This window comes from Haemaphysalis longicornis, unplaced genomic scaffold (assembly GCF_048455015.1).
Source record: "Haemaphysalis longicornis isolate Haplotype H1 unplaced genomic scaffold, Haemaphysalis longicornis Haplotype H1 scaffold_3, whole genome shotgun sequence".
Taxonomy (NCBI): Eukaryota; Metazoa; Arthropoda; class Arachnida; order Ixodida; family Ixodidae; genus Haemaphysalis; species Haemaphysalis longicornis.
Window position 1 is genome coordinate 34,429,482 of NW_027526335.1, and position 17,331 is coordinate 34,446,812.

At 48.1% G+C, this 17,331-nt stretch overlaps 1 protein-coding gene across 1 annotated transcript; it reads right to left on the minus strand.

The window, feature by feature from the left end:
* Positions 1-4,416: 4,416 nt before the first annotated feature.
* Positions 4,417-5,680, minus strand: LOC144174248 (uncharacterized). Its single transcript, XM_077702834.1, has one exon. The coding sequence runs from the start codon at positions 5,672-5,674 to the stop codon at positions 4,544-4,546; it is 1,131 nt and encodes a 376-aa protein (XP_077558960.1). The 5' UTR covers positions 5,675-5,680; the 3' UTR covers positions 4,417-4,543.
* Between the last annotated feature and the right edge of the window lie 11,651 nt (positions 5,681-17,331).

A 17,331-nucleotide genomic window follows, 5' to 3' on the forward strand; every position in this document is an offset into this window, starting at 1 on the left:
ATCGGGGTCGACTGCACTTACTTCGATAAAAGATTTTTATTTGGCTTCGGCGATCTCGCTCTCGTATTGTCATCGCAAGCGTGTGCTCGTACTACCCGGTGCGGAATCCTGAGTTTGCATCCATTTTAAATGGCGTATCACATGAAGGGTTCTGGTGTAGAAGATACAAGGCAATTCCACTGCTTCGCGTATTTATTCATTCCAGCCGCGCAGTACTTGCTCATTGCAACCGCTGAAATCGGACGCCAACACCAATTCTGCCCCGGAACGAGTCTCCGACGCTCTCGACGCCGGAACCGAAACTGATGGTGCGGAAAAGTACGAAGCCTAGTACATATAACAACCGTCAAGTCTCAAGTTAAGCTAATTAACGTTAACAGGGCATCTGTTGGGGCTAGTTGGTTATGCATAGCTTGAATGGAAAGCGCTTAAACTTTGACTGGTAAACAAGGGCGAGAAAAAGTACAACACAGGACGAAGCGCAAACTAACAACTGATTTATTTACGTGGATGAACATATATATACACACGTGCTTGTGTGAAAAGGAGACACAAAAAACAAAAAGATACAAAAAAGTTTGAACGTGTGTGATTACAACTGCACACTGTGTACAAGGAGCGCGTGCTCAGTTCTCAGCGCGACAAGAAGTCTATTTCTCTTTTTGATAATGTGATAGATGGTGCGCTGACGTAATCCCCTTCTTTACCAGAAACCATGCTGTATGTTTCCCATATCTCGCGCTGCATCTTGTTTCTGGACCTAAGGAGCACTGACGTTTTATCGTACTCAGGCGTGCATCCAGACCTTCCACAATGCTGTGCCAAGTTGCTCGGCGCATTTATCAACGAGCACGCGTACTTGTGCTCCCGGAGCCGTTCATTGAGACAGCGATCAGTCTGGCCGATGTATGACTTGCCACCAGGAAGCGGAATCTTGTACACAACACCTTGTTCACATTTCACAAACTTCTGCTCGTGCTTAACACCACAGCTCGGTTCGGTAGTGCCGTCATGTCCCTCCCTGTTGACTTTCCTACAAAGGCCCCTTAATTTGTTGGGCGCTGAAAAGACAACGCGCACGTCGTGTGCGCCGGCTACCTTTTTTAGTCTGTGCGATATAGCATGAACGTATGGTAACACCACTCGCCTTTTTTGCTTTTCTTTTTCTTTGCCGTCTTTTTCCGCTTTTCGCTCCTTCCCCGCATTCTTCAACACTTTTTCTGCGACTGATGCAATGACTATGTCCGGGTACCCCGCGCCCTTCAGTCTTTTTTTCTGCAGGGTGATGCTCTCTTGCACGTTGTCACAACTTGACTTCTTGATGGCCTGTTCTAGACATGTATATATATGTTCATCCACGTAAATAAATCAGTTGTTAGTTTGCGCTTCGTCCTGTGTTGTACTTTTTCTCGCCCTTGTTTACCAGTCAAAGTTTAAGCGCTTTCCATTCAAGTTAAGCTAAGTTCGAACATTACGAGTCTACGTCACACAATCAGCTCCATGGTGGTTGAACAACTGCAGCGCCAGTATGGTGGCCATAGCGCCAGTGTCCCCTCTAATTTCATTAGTATGAAACCCTATGTCCTGCGCCTCGGCGCGGTGCCACCGAACGACGCCTACGCCCTCGCGACGCGTGATTTCGCGTCCATGTGGTTGGGGCTTTAGTTTGAGAGAGAAAACAGCAGCGTCAAAGTTTAAAAGTGCTTATTGTGAATGAGTGAACGTTTTTTTTATGACAAACAGAGAGAGAGAGAGAGAGAGAGAGGAGGGGAGGGGAGGGGAGGGGAGGGAGAGGGAGAGGGAGAGGGAGAGGGAGAGGGAGAAGTGTCTTGGTTGAGGAAGCTTTATAGAAAGTTTGGGAAAAGGGGATAAACCGATTGTATACCCTATGGGTTTAACCAGAATTCCAGGGCACAAGAATTCGGTGACCTTGAGGTAACAAGCTTGTCAGGGCAGCTTGCCATGTGTCGATATAAGTTAGATATGTAATGTTTGGGTTGCTCATCCCTGAGCATATCCTTGGATATGGCCAGGTTTCGCAACCTTTCTCGTGCGTGTAAGCAGTCTGCGTGTAGCCAAGTGGCCAATGACCTGCTGAGCGTGTGTAATGACGTTTAAGCATCTATTCGATAGCACCGCTAGGGGGATCGCAAAACGGATTCGATTCCCGCGTGCAGGAAGGTAACGGAATTACTGCGATTGCCACGGTACTCGAGTACGACGATTGTTGCGTCCGCACTCTCGAACCTCCCGGCGTCAGCGTATACTGTTGTTTTCATGGTTTTGGAACTTTTCTTGAAAAAACTTCCTGGCTTGTCGCCTCCCGGTGTTGATCTATGTTTTTCAGCAGGGGGAGGGCTCGATGGAAAGTCGCCGGATCGGTGATCATGGCCTCCAGCCTTTTTTTTTCCTTTTTTTTTCTGGAGGTGCGTATATACTGTATAGCATGACCGGTCGCCCTTTTGTTCTTCCCAGATGCTTCTTCTGTGCTGGGAGAGTGGCCACTCTCATTTCTTCAAAGGTATCATGAGACACAATTTAAATGCCCTTGTGGTGAATGTGAAAATAGGGAGATTAATGGCTGCCCTAAACCTTGCCCTGATGATATTGTTTATTTGGCCTTCTTCAGTGCGAGGGAGTAGTTTCTCATACTGAAGGCTATACAGCGCCTGCACAAGTTTTATTGTTTTTTCTGTCATTCCTGCACTCCCCGTGTACCGGCGTTTTACAATGTGGGCTAAACGGTCAAATAGTTCCTGTATTCTGGAGATTGTTAAGTGACTTCTTAAGTGGCTTAAGCGAGTTAAGAGAATCGTTAAGTGACTTCTTTCGGGGATCACATGCTGGCCGATTTTTAGGGTTTTTCTTTTAAATTCCCCGCGTGGCGCCTGTTGTCGTTTGCAGGATAGAACTTGCGGCGGTGAGACGACCGTGCAAATTTTTGTTATTTAAAATTCGTGTAATTCCATGCCATATATACATGGCTTTTATTTCGTATAAGGACGCATTTTAGTTCTTTTCTGCTTGAGCCTTCCTTGCTTTTTGAGAGCCTGGCGGTAATCCTTGCCATATTTTTAAGCTATGTGACGCAGTGTTGGCGCCGGCATCATTTAGGTCGTCGGAGAGGCGCTTTGGCGGTGGCGTGAGTTGCGGGAACGGCTGGCGACCGTGCCTGCTCAGTAAAGAAATTTGGTGCGCGGGCGCGGCGCGCGCCTGCACAGATCGCGTATCTTTTCATTTTGCCTCGGCGGTAGTATCATTGTTCTCTAATTCTCTATAGTGTCATCTAATTGCCGCTGCTCGACCATAGAGTTTCTTAGTAAATATACTAGAGAGGGAACTGCGCCTGGGAATCCATGTCGGTATGGGGTGCTTTGGCCTTATGGGAAGACAGCAGCGTCTGGCTTGGCATGTCTATCGGATTCTTAAGCGTCTTCCTAGGTTCGCTTTCTTCACTATATATGCAGTGCCATGTCTACGAGGTAGCCGCTCCGGTTGAAAGTGCCGAAACTCGCTTCGCTTAGAAACTCAAAATTTTCTCCGTTAGTTCACGCTAAGACTGCTGTACTTCGTAAGCAAGTTGGAGGACTAGTTCCGGCGAGCGACCATCAGCACATGTTTAAACAAGTACAAACCCACGATATAAACACGTTAGTTTGTGTTAAGGAGAGTGCGTATCCAGGTTCTTTTTGCAGTTGCAGTACATATGTTAACAGCGCCCGGACATTTCGACTGAGCGGCTAATTTGCGCCGCGAAAGTTCAAGCAGATGGTTTGTTACGAAAACACGAACAAAAACACAGCGAAGGCGATGTGTTTTCACAGGTAATTCCAAAATTTATATTATAGTTAACTATCAGCTTCGTCTGCAGACTATTAGGTACAACTGTTCTAGCAGGCTTCCAATACTAAGAACGAAACCAGTTTTTATTTCTTCAGGGGGAAAACCGGCGTTTTATTTTATTATAAGTTAAAACCCGCTGTCTGAAAGGATTGTCACGTACCCAAAGCATCCATTCATTTGCGGCTTGTTTGACTTTTATCGGGGAATATATAATTATGCATTTTTTTTCGTTTCGCGCCATTGTATTTAAATTTGCTGACACTATAATACGTTTATATCCAAGCCAATAATTAAACTAAGGCGATCGCACGGTATAATGGATACCCATGACGACGCACACGGCGTTGATGTGAGCCTCATAGACGCTAGCGCCACATTCCTCTGATGCATATAGTAAGAAACTATGTGCTCGGCATTCCAGATTTCGGCGAGCCCTTGTATCTGGCTGTCTCTGTTGTGGTTTCATCCTGTTAGCACGTCATCCTGTTAGCACGGAGGATGACGTACTTCCGCGGACGCTTGGTGCAAGGAGCGTTGCCACCAAGCGAGCGGGTAAAGCACAGGGACGAGAGGTAAGATAAAAAGTCAGTGTTTATTTCCACGATTGAAGCTCACCGGTCGTCATGCAAGTGCAAAAGGCGCACCCTAGATAGATGTATAAAGATATGTAAATACATATGCCTGGCAGGTAAAAATATTCTTACGCTGGAGTGCAGCGCTTATCGATGAAAACTTGATATATCAACACCGCCATACAGTTACCACGCAGAGGGCCGTCAAGCAGGCATTGTTCGTACTGGCGGCAAATATCCCTGCGAAATTGGAAAGCGCAGCGCAGCGTCAGAGGAGGGCAGATGTTTTGCGAAGGTGCGCTCTGGGACCTGGGAGTGGGGTCGAACACAATTTCGGTGAAGGGACTGACAGTCCCTTCGATTGTCGAAGGCGTGAATGAAGTCTCAGTGAGCAAGCGCGGGGCTGGAGCGCCGACCGTACTCGTAAGCACCTGAGCAGGAGCTCTGGCCTTGGTGGTGCCTGCGGGACTGGAAGCTTCTGTAGCCGCCGCAACCGTGGTGACGGACCACGCAGGGGAGGTGGCAGTAGGAATGGCGTGGGTCTCCTGACTGTGACCGGAGCCAGGGTGCGTGGGGTTCTTGTGCACATTGAGCGCCAGGACCTTGTGGTGCACGGCGTCCACCGCAGACACCGAGGAGTGGTGCTGGTGTGGGTGCACGTGGTTTCCATGAAAAGGGCGGCGGTGGGCGGTGCGGTTGAGCCAGACCGAAGCGTTGTGCAGCAGGGACACGACCGGGTCCACCACCGTACCGACGACGGTCTCCAGCGTAGTGGTGATGTTGCCGAAGACAGTGGGTGGCACAACAGAACCGGTACCCGAGGACGAAGGGGCTGGCGGCGCTGGAACATGGACAACCCGGCAGACGAGCACAGGAACAGTGTTCGCGTTGCCCGCGGCAGGCGACGGCCGATGATTGTGCACATGCTCGTGACTGTTATGGTGCACAGGAAAGACGTGGCTAGGATGTACGTTGGCGGGAACCTGGTGGGCGTGCCCTGCGTGTGGCTGGTGGGCAGATAGGACGGGGTTGTGGTTCCCTTGCGTCTGGGTGGCGTGGCTCCCGTGCTGGTGCGGGTGGGCGTTGTGGTGGTGGTGGCCCTGTTGATCGGCAGGGCCGCTGGGGAAGAACGCGAACGTCCGCGGCGACAGGTCCTGGCCTTGGACGCCGACCACGAAGGCGACCAGCAGCATCACCGGGACTGGCTTCATGTTAAAGCTGCTGCGTTGATCCTGAAAACCAAAAAAAAAAAAAATCATAGACGTTAGGCAATCACCGTCATACAAGTAACACAACGAAATCTAAGCGCAGTACTTTGTAGCGGCAAAGCAACATCGTACCTGCGTGCTCCCGGTTGTTTCCAGGAATGCGCCCATTGAAGCGAAGGAGAGCGTTTATATCGGTCGGGTGGGCATCTTGCTGCTCTCCTATTGGTCAGTTCTGTCGGGCAAAGCCGGCGAGTGGGACTGCACGTGGCTCGTCCAGCACCATCAATAACAAGATTCGTGCTGGAGTCCTCTTTCTTCCACTTACTTAATCAAACACGTATCCGAGGGATCCTTTATTGGTGACGTAGTTTGTCTAATGATAAGGAAAACCTTCGGCGATAGTGCTCCTGATGTTGAGGCTGTGGGCTGCCATTCTTATTCGCCCCGTTTGGAGAGCAGGACTGCTGGAGTGACGCTGGTTTTTCATGCTAAAAGGGGAGACAAAAATATAAATGCACACTTACTGCGAACTGCGCACGTGCGCAATGTTTTGTTCCCATTTCTTGCAATTGGATTGTGCACAGTTACAGTCGACAGCTGTAGCCGCTGAGGCTGCGTGGCTATTATGCACAACCTCTTTTGTTTGCATTGTCAGACTGCAAGACCGCTGCCAATGCAACGCTGTTTCCGCACAGACTGCCGAACCCTTTGGTAGCCCGTGCACTAGTTTTAGAATAGCGTACGCTGTTTCTTTGCGTCGTTCGCACTGCGCATGTGCTGTGTGCTAAGTTGGCTTTGAATTTAGTGGACTTGAGACGAACGGACTCCAGGGGCGTAGCGAGAGGGGGGACTTATAGGGCTTCAACTGCACCAACCCTCCCCCCCCCCCCCCCCCCCTTCTCGCCGCCGAAATTTTATTTCGTCGCGCTGTCATGCATGGCGACAAAGGCAACAACCTCCCCGGCAACCATCATAGGATTTTGCATGGAACCCCAGGAACTCTGTCTGGAAAGCGCACCTACTCTCCCTTGGTGGCCCATTCCCTCATGGCATGCCTAACTCCTATGCAAGGCCTTCATCCACGGGGTGTTCTGCGAGCGAGCGCTCCGCGACGCGATGGAGAGTCACTGCTCAGAACAAACTAGGGGAGATTCGGGGGCGAAACCGCAGGCCTGGCTTTTTCAGTATCTCCATGCAACCAGGGCCGCCGCCGGAAACCGGTGCGCTAAAGACTTCGGACTTCGTCTTTCCCCCTGCGTGTAGGTCTGTGTAAATATTTTTCCCTGCTGCTTATTTTTAGTTGCTTTCTTGTTTCCTAGGGCAGCAGTACACCATCGTCGTGGCCACGGCTACTACCAGAACCAACCTCCTTGCGTGTGCATCACTCAAAACCCAAGACACGACGGCAGCAGAAGAGGCAGCCATCGCCTTGGCTCATATTACTTAACCAGATATTCTTAGGGTATATAGTCACCGATTCTCAACAAGCCGGGGTGGGTGTCCCGAGCTGCACTGCGTGTGTTAAAAAACCACTCCCCAACTGGTTCAATTCGGCTCATCTGGACGCCCGCTCACGCGCTTCCATGGAGGGCAAAGAATACGCCCACCAACCAGCCTGCGCTTTTACACCTCAGGCTATGGAGTTGCACGAGGACAGTCACCCGCTTGTCATGTTCAGGGACGTAACCCAACATTATTGCCTTTAGAGACTGACCATACCCCCGCCTCACCCTGACCTATCTAACAACAAACTACCCTACGGCTCATACAATCCGGCTCCTTCCCACACACTAAGCGTCTTCACTTAATGCACCCGAATCTCTACGACGCTGAGCGTAAATTTTGCTCACAAGTAGAAACACTCCGCAATATAATCGAGGTTTGAGACTTTAGGCCTGAGCAAGCGTGGCTGGGCAAGCCATGCAAGCGTCGCTTGCCCTGCCACGCTCGAAGGCAAGCGTGACAGGGGGCGGCAGAAAGTTTGGTAGGCAGATGAGATCAAGAAGTTTGCTGGAATAAATTGGTCGCAGTTGGCACAGGACCGGCAGGATAATTGGAGATCTGCAGTTGGAGCCCTGCAGTGGGCGTAGATAGGCTGATGCTGATGATGACCCCCCTGTCTTCCCGTCGGCTACCCAACAAGAGCAATGGGAGATGTTGCTGTCCAGCGCCTCTCTGCCCACCCAGCTTCAGCTGGTGGACAGAGCATAGGCGGCGCGGACTGCATATGGGCTCCAGTAAAGACAGAACCACTCCCGTGGGCCACCCTCTGGCCCGTTTAGAATAGAGAGTTTTAGCATAGCGTGCTCCGTCCGCTAACGCTACGGCGGCGGGTAGCGGGGCGCGACTGGGGAGAGCAAATTCGTCACGGTGGGGTGGATTAGTTCCGCGCGGCCTGCCTTCGCCATGCCCGCTCTTTCCCTCCGCTGAGGGGCAACCTCCTCGCACTCCCCGCGCGCGCATGCGCAGTCCGGTCCCGCTACCCGCTAACCTTACCGTAGCGTACGGGAACCGCTATGCTAAAACTCTCTATTAAAACTATTTCCCCCTCCCTCTCGTTCTTTTTGATGAGTTTGCCATAATTTTGTTCAAAGGGGGGGGGGGGGGGGGGCACTCTTTTCCGTAGGGGGATGGTGTCGCGAAGTTGCCGTAATTCCTCCCAGACTTCCCGGCGCCGGCCGTTGTAGATGGTGCAAATTTCCCTGCGAATTTGCTGCTACGTCGCCGCGCGGCAGAACGATCCACCACAGCTACAAAAATAGGTTTTGCCGCACGAACGGCGCCGCAGCAGAGAATTCGCAGGTAAATTTACGTAAGTTAGCATATATTACACTAATACGCCCTAAACTAGAGTACGCATCAGCCATTTGGGACCCTCATCAGGCATATTTAATAAATGACATAGAAGCCTTGCAAAACCGCGCTGTCCGCTTCATCTTTTCTGATTACTCACCCTATACCAGCGTAACAGCATTAAAAAATCGTGCGGAACTCGAAGCCTTATCGCATCGTCGCAACATATCTCACTTAACATTATTTCATAAAATATACTACCATGTGTCCCTTCGTAACGAGTTTATCTGTGAACCCGCAGCTATTTTTCCGCGTCGAGATCATTCATGCAAAATCAAACGCATCACATGTCGTACAATTGACTGGAATAATCTACCATCAAACATTGTTACTGAACCGATTACCATGAAATTTACTAATGCTTTGAGCAAAAATACCAATGTATAATGTATATCATTTCACTGCTTCCTTCACTCAGTTCTTGCACTGTCAAATGACGTGCAATAAATGACGTGTAGTAATACTCTGCGTAGTTCATTTTAGTTACTGTACCAATAGCCGTTCTTACTGTTTCTACTGAATTTTTCCTATTTGTTTCCACTCTAGCGATGTAAAATATTTTTGCCTTTTTAGTTCTTGTGTTAATTTTGTTCTTTTTGTAGTTTCTTATGACACCAGTATAACCCCCTTACCCTATGTAATACCCTCCCCAGAGGGCCTTTAGGGTTTTTTTGAAATAAAAATTAAAAAATGAAATCATATAGACAGGGTTTTCTGTATAACTGTTAACTCTGTTTCCAGTGACACTTTTGTTGCCCTGATCAAAATATATTCTTCTCGTTTTTTTTTTTTACCACGAGTGTACATTATGACGTATTTTTGTGTAACTAATTTTGGTGCAGTTATCCGCAGTACGCGACGGTAGACGAGCTGCTCGTTCGCAATATAATGGCATAAAAGACAGCGACGTTAAATTTGCCCCGAACCGTCGCATGTGTGAAAAAATGGAAAATGCATTCTTAGATGACAAAGCGACATTAAACTAAAACGTCTACCCAGAAATTTGTTGTGCGCTTTTCACGTTTATAATATCCGCTGCATGCAATCCTTGTTATTTTTATATGCACGGAGGTCTTTATTCAGTGTTTTTTGCTTCCATGTTTGCTAAGAATAAATGTTACTTATGTTCTGCATTTCCACATTTCTTTAAATGTTATTAACGCGATAGCGTTATTAGGCTCATTTTTCGATTTCCCTGTGGCTCCTAGCCGTCCGCTATTAGCCGTGCTCATCAGGCGTCCACGGAAATACGTCACCGGTGCAACGCGGAAGCTACGATTGAGGGTGCAAGATTCGAGGGCTCCGCTGAATCTGTGATGTCGCGCAGCGGCAACTTAGCTATGGAAAGGAGGATAATGATACTACGGGGGAGACGAAAGAAATGACCCGCGTTTTCACCAGGGGCCGCGCCTGCGCAGGGAAGTTAGTTTCACGTCCAGACGGCGGTAGTATGCTCGGCAGACACGATCGCCAGCCGTGCCCGCAACTTACGCTATCACACCAAAGCGCGTTTCCACCAGAAGATCAATATATATATATATATTGCCGCGAACCATACATTTGGTTTGTTTATTTGTGTTTTGCTTTTAACGTCCGGCTGCGCCGGTCTGTGTTATCTCTGCGCCAAGGGAAGCGCGTGTTCCATTCATTCTTTCTGTGCCGCATGTGTTATCTGTTGTGATAGGGAGAGCACTCCCATCTAACGTGAACAGCCCAGAATAATCTTCTTGGATCTACTATGTTCTCGATGCGAATCGACGTTTCGAGAACCACGCGCGCCAAAAGATAAAAAGCCTGCAGTGCGGACGCCGGGGCATTCGATTCGAAGGCACTCGCCTGTGCAAGTCACTTTGTTGACCGCTGCTTCGCCGCCTCTGTATTCTTTTGAGTTGTTAGGGGAGCACAAGTTCGCTCCAATAAACGTGTTTCTCATTCAAGACAACTGCATCGTCCTTGTCTTCGTGACAATATATATATATATATATAAATTCTGGTAATTAATGCACCTAAGCTACATGCGGCCTACGAGGAGCGCCGAAGTGGAAGTACGCGAAAAAATTTAGTCTGTCTTAGGATCTTCAGCATGCGCAGAAATGTCGACACAGGCATTCTCGTTTTCTTCTTCCATCAGGAAAATGGCTACTGCGGCCGGGAATCCAACCCGCGTCATCGGGCACAGCAGCGCAACGCCTTACCCATTGAGCCACCGCGGCGGGTTCTCCACCGAAACTTACGCCGGCACCAACATTGGGATGCTTAACGTAACGGGGCAAATGATTAGCGCCAGTCGCTCAGAAACCAAGGAAGAAAAGCCCACTATAGACTAATCGCATAAGTTTTAAAAATAATTTTCATTAATCGCAAGGTTCTGTCTCGGCTGCAAGCTTGGTTTGGCAAACGACAGATGGCGCCGCGAGGCCAAGATAAAAATTTCTCTAAAAATGGGTGGGCATGTTTTGCCAGACAACAGCCACGGAAGAATGTTCGGCGTGGCTCTAGAGACATGCGGTAGTGCCAAACTCTCAATCAACGAAAAAAAGAAAATCTTTAACCAATTGTCCACAACATAGAACGCCCAACCAAGAGAAGAGCAAGAAAAAGAGAAGAAGAAACGATAAAACTGATGCAGCCACAGATCACGAGCCGAATTTTGCAAAGCCTATAGTACCAGAACTTTACCCGCACAGAAAAAAGTGAAAGAAACAACATCATCACGACAGCATAAAAGGCAGTCCTCAACCTCGCAATTTTGACCGTGAGACGAACTAACAACGGGTGGAGCACCACGGTAACAGAATGCACATGCATGCACGGGTCTAGGAGAATCGGAAGGCCATTAGCTCGATGGAGGGAAGAAATAAGAATGTTCGGAGCAAAGAATGGACTCGAGAAGCACAGGACAGGAGCGGGTGTAGGTCAATGGGAGAGGCCTCCCCCTACTAAATAGGATTTGGGATAATGACGGTGATTATGTCTTCAACTTGTGTCTTCCTAACGCATTTCAAGAAATCGGAGAAACCACCCTCCTAGCACAAAGAAACCCGCTGCAAAGAGGAAATCGGGAGGGGCCATCGTATCCACGTCTGGCACGACCCCCCACCCCCTTGAAAAGAAACTACTGCACGCCGTGACAGACGTTCCACCGACCCAGGACCCACCAACCCGGCACAAAAGTTCTCTACCAAGATACCAAAAATATGAATTCAGTGTTACACAACAAGAGGCTATATGGTAGTTCTTTCGAGTTCTTTCGGGGAAAGTTCGAGAATCATGAGATATACGTCTACTACGGGATGTACGAAAGAACGAGGTCGCAAACTGCCCTAATTAACTCTTCGTCACAGCATGTCCCTCCTACATACAAAAACAAACATGACTTGGAGACACCATTTCGGCAATCCGACTAGCGGCAGCATCGAAAAGAAGCGTAAACATCATTATGTACTCTGAAGGGTCATTATACTGTTTTCTGCAGGCGGAATACCTTCGATAAGACATTCCCATCCACAGTCCAGAAAAAGTGAACGCCACCTGGACACCAGGGCACAGTGGTCTGGAAGAGAACGACGCATTTAGCATACCGCGTTCATTGCGACCATGACTACCACGACTACTCGAAAAACGTAAAGAACGAATCCTAATCTTATGCCTAGGAATGCGATCTTTCCCCTTGCTACAACGAGGTCCTAACGCTAAACTCCGTGGACGAAAAACCAACACAAGTATGTGCGAACCTATGTGCGCTGAGGTGTTGGGTGTGAACATCAGACATTAAATTAACACTCTGCTAAAAGCGAGGAAACATCCACCCTCTCGCACGCAACATTGCCATGTCCAAAGGTATGGTCAGGGGAGAATAACTTGAACATTATATATTCCACTTCTTCGAAACATGAAAGGCAGCCTGGATCATCTCGTTACCTCAAGATCAGCTCGAGGTGATTGGGAGGGCAAGGGAAGATGCTGCTGCATTAAGTGCCCCATACTTCAGGTTCCACCATTGGGCTGCCCGCCATCTCTCTACCACGTTTTCCCAAACCCCAACTATTTCTTCTTGAAAATTACGCCCATCTTCCTGCGAGGGAACCCTGATGTGATGCGACGCATCGAGGGGTTCAATTGGTCGTAACGTTGCCTTGAGCGTTTGCGCTGACGCTGGTATTGGATTGTGTCAGCCCACTCGCTGAAGGGACCGTCGCTTCCATCACGTCTTCATCGGAAGAATCAAGTCAAGCACGGAGTCATCAAGCAAAGTCACGCGGAGTCGAAAGAGAGCGAGCGCTGACTGAACCGCCGCAGCGCGCTACCCGCTTTATATTCACAGCGCCTGACGGAGAGGAGACAGCGGAGGAGAGTCGCGCATGCGCGCACTTGCGCACACCGCACGCGCCGGAGCAGTTGTTAGCGCAGTGAAGCGCGCCCAAACAAGCGCGCCAGCTTTGGTATGCTAATGAGCCGGAGTGAGAGCGTTGCACACAGCTGGGGGAGAGAAGAACGGAGGAGGGCTGCTGACGGACGGCGCGACGACGCAGGAGGGACATGCCTCAGAGCAAGAGATGCGTCGCATCTAATAAAGATCTTCGCTCCGTCCGTCCGTCCGTCCGTCCGTCCGTCCGTCCGTCCGTCCGTCCGTCCGTCTGTCTGTCTGTCTGTCTGTCCGTCTGCTCTCTCTCTCTCTCTCTCTCTCTCTCTCTCTCTCTCTCTCTCTCTCTCTCTCTCTCTCTCTCTCTCTCTCTCTTCGCAAAAAACACAATTGTGCAGCTCGGCCTAGAAATTACACAAAAACCATTTTGAAATACTGACACTGACGCCTCCCCGCTCAAAGTGTCCAACACCTCGCCTCCGCAACTTTTCTAGCTCACATTTTAATCCACCGATGTGCAGAGAACCTTAGCCTTTCCTGGGCCACGGCAATTTAAAAACCCTCGTTGGTAGTCTTCCTCTTCGCGATCGTGAAGCGTAGGTCAGAGTCGACGTATCGCTATCGCGCCATACATCTTAGGCTACAAACGTAGATGTCGGCAACTTTTTGAATCACAACCCAGATATCGCCATTTCTCGCTTTGAAATTGAAAAAAAAATTGAAATTGAAAATAAGTTTTATTAAACCAACATGATATGGGTACACAGTATATACAGGAGGAAGCCCCATGGTTATGAAAACCGCAAGCAGGACCTCCTATACAAATTAACAAAATGACTATAAAATTACAAGGACAACACTGGTAAACGTAATAGAAAACAGTACTAAACAAATATTCAAAAAATCAGTTGTGAGAATAGGAAGAAAACTACAATTAGACGCGTCACATCACTGTAATGAAGACCATAGGTTAAGTTTTAGTTTTTTTTTTAAGGGTATGACAGAATGAGAAGATTTAATGACCTGGTTTAAGGTATTCCACAAGTGCAAGCACGAGAACTGAATAGTTTGTTTACCGAAGTTAGTTTTTACTTTGGGAAGTAGAAAGTTGTTGCGAGAGGAGAACCGAGTGGAGTTTGGGTTAGAGATAGTGCTAGGAGGGAAAATAGATAGCAGGAGTCCACAACGCAATATTTTGAAAAAGAAAGTGCCAATATTTAGCTGGTAAAGACAGGGGAGGGTCAAAATCGCAAGTTCAATGAACAGAGGAGTAGAAGAAGATAGACGGGAAGAAAAATTAATGATTCTTAAAGCTTGTTTTTGGAGTTTTTGAAGAGGCCAGAGATGATTACAATACGCGCTGCCCCAAGACGATATACAATAATTCAAATGGCTATGAATAAACGCATAATACATAGTTACTAATGTTTTTATATCAAAGTAGGATCGAGAACTGAGCAGGGCACGAATTCCATATGAAACCTTTGTACAAATTGAATTTACATGGTAATGAAATTTGAGATGGCTATCCACAAGAATACCAAGAAAACACACGATCAGTAGACGGAATCAAATCTGCGTTGATGTATAAATTAGGGACGGGAAATAGGTGTTTTTGAGGGGAGTAAAACGGAACAAAAACAGTTTTCTTAACATTAATAATGAGCCTTTTACAAAAGCACCATTTTTGGATGGCTAACAAGTCATTCTGCAAATTGCACATCAAAGTATGTTGATTACGATGGGATGACACAATAGTGGTATCATCTGCATACAGAAAGCAAACGGAGTGATGAAGGCAAGAAGGGAGATCATTAATAAAAACTAAGAATAACAAGGGGCCTAAGGTGGAGCCTTGGGGTACACCTTTATTAACAATAAAAGGGTCAGAATTTGAGTCATTGACATAGGCGACTTGGGATCTATTACTGAAGAAACTCTTTAGGAGTGATAAAGGGGGTCCATAAGATTCTAATTTCAGGAACAAAATGTCATGATCAATGGTGTCGAAGGCTTTGCTGAAGTCGATGAAAACAGCCCCAGATGTGTCACCGTGATCGACCACAGACTTTACCATATCAGTGAAGCAAGCGATGGCAAGGTCAGTATACAGTCCTTGCCTGAAGCCAAATTGGCAAGGGGACGAGATACTAAATTTTATTAAAATAAATTGTCAGTCGAGCTTCGATTAATTTTTCTAAAATTTTATCAAAAAACGGTAGAATTGCAATGGGTCTGTAATTTTCGGGAAGTGAAGGGTCACCTTTTTTAAATATAGGTATAACCTTAGTAATCTTTAATTGCGAAGGAAAAATGGAAGTTTTAAAGACCAGGTTGAAAATATGACTGAGGACTGGGGACAAAATCGCGCTAACCAACTTAATGTGCTTGCAATAAATGCCATCAAGCCCAGGAACTGTAGTTTCTAACGAGGAAATGATCGATTCGATTTCTCTGGCGCAGTTTGGACGAAGAAAGAACGATTGTGCGCATCTCTCATAACGAGGGATACCATGAGATGGATCAGTGTTGCAGGAAATTTTGGAAAAATGGTGACTAAAAGCATTCGAGATGTCAGCAGAGACTGTAATAACAGAGTTGTTATAACGCAGGGACAAAACGCTATTTGAACGGTTCCCCGCGTTCAGAAAATCATTGAGCGGCTGCCACTTTTTTTTCGTGTTGTTGTTAGCCTGTTGAATTTGTTTTTCAAAATAAATGTGTTTTGCTTTTTTAAGAACTGAAGAAAGTATATTAGAATATAATCTGTATCGATTTTTCAGTCTTTCATTGAAAGGTTTGCGTTCAGATTTCATATAAAAGTTGTCTTTTTTACGTAATGAGCACAGGACAGAATCAGTAAGCCAAGGGGAACGGGAAAAACTATTTTCTTTTAGAAGAACAGAGGGTAGTACTTTCATTAACTGCCGCAATCACAACGTTCGATAACTCACCCAGAGAGTCTTCAGGATTAGATAAACTAAGAATACGAGACCCTACTAGAATTAATGTCAATGAATGTTTCCTTCGAGAAGACGGGTTTGGATTTATGGTTTGATATGGAATGATTTGCCAACTTGAAAAACAAAAATATCGGGTAATGATCTGTAAGGGACGTTTGAATTACACCAACATTAGGGGAAATTGACAAATTTGAAAGACTGGTCCAGTAACGTAAGGTCGAAATTATTCTTTGTTCAATTAGTTTTATTTCGCGCATAATTTTATAACGATGCATAATTTTATAACGGTGTATACGGGCGAATTAAGCCGAATTATCTGTAGGCCCTTGTGAAGAAAAGCGTTTTCAGCATGCGCACCCAGACAGCGACGACTGACAGTTGTAACGTGGTTCATCGTGTGCGCAGGCGTGCAAGAAACGCCGCGGCACCCTGCAGTGAGCGGTGCGGCTAAGTGGGAGAGAAAGCACAGGGTCAAAACGCGGTCCAACACCATCTTGAATTTCGAAATGGCGGATTGTTGCAAACCCCAGATGCCTACGTCAGTTACGTAGAAGAAAAATCCCATAGCATAGGGGCACGATTTAGGATAAAAATAGCCCGTTTTTATTTCCACGAATTTGACCGGTCGTCATGCAGTGCAAAAAAAAAAAAATCACTGACAGTATACATATATAAAAAGACATGTAAATACGCTTCGAAGGTACCAGCTGTCCTACGCTCGAGTGCAGCGCTCATCGCTGGAAACTACGGAGGTCAGCGCCTCTAAACATTGCCTGGGGCGAGCGCCGCTCAGTAGGCATTCTTCGTAAAGGCGGCAGAGTCGCCGGCGGAACCTTGGCTCGCACCTTATCGTGAGTAGCCTGCACAATTCTGATGTCGAAGCTGCGCTCTGCGCCCTGGGAGTGAGCTCGAACAGGGCTTCCGCCAGAGTGGAGCTGGGCGCTGAACTAACGGTGGTAGGAGGCTGGGTTGTGAAGACACGGGCGGACGGACCGATGTCGCTTCCGAGACGGATGGAGTGACAGATGAAGGAACGTCGGTAGACGTTGACCCGTCAGTAGACGAATTAGACGCTCCGAACGTGACAACAGTCCATGTAGTGGTAGCTTCAGGGGTCGGTGAAGGCGAAAGTGAAGGCTCGGTGAAGAGCCGTGGTGCGGGAGCGCCAACCGTGCTCGTGAGGGCCTGGGCAGGAACTCGGGAAGGGGTGATGGCCGCAGTGACAACGGACTGGTCAGGAGCGCCTGTAGTAGTGGCGTGGGTCACCGGACTGTGACCGGAGCCCTGGTGCGTGGGGTTCTTGTGCATCTTGAGTGCCAGGACCTTGTGGTGCACGGTGTCCACCGCAGACACCGCGGAGTGGTGCTGGTGCACGTGGTTTCCATGAAAAGGGCGGCGGTGGGCGGTGCGGTTGAGCCAGACCGAAGCGTTGTGCAGCAGGGACACGACCGGGTCCACCACCTTACCGACGACGGTCTCCAGCGTACTGGAGATGTTGCCGAGGACAGCGGGTGGCACAACAGAACCGC

Coding starts and splice junctions, on each gene's coding strand:
- LOC144174248 (XM_077702834.1), bottom strand. CDS start 5,674: ATGATTTTTTTTTTTTTTGGTTTTCAGGATCAACGCAGCAGCTTTAAC.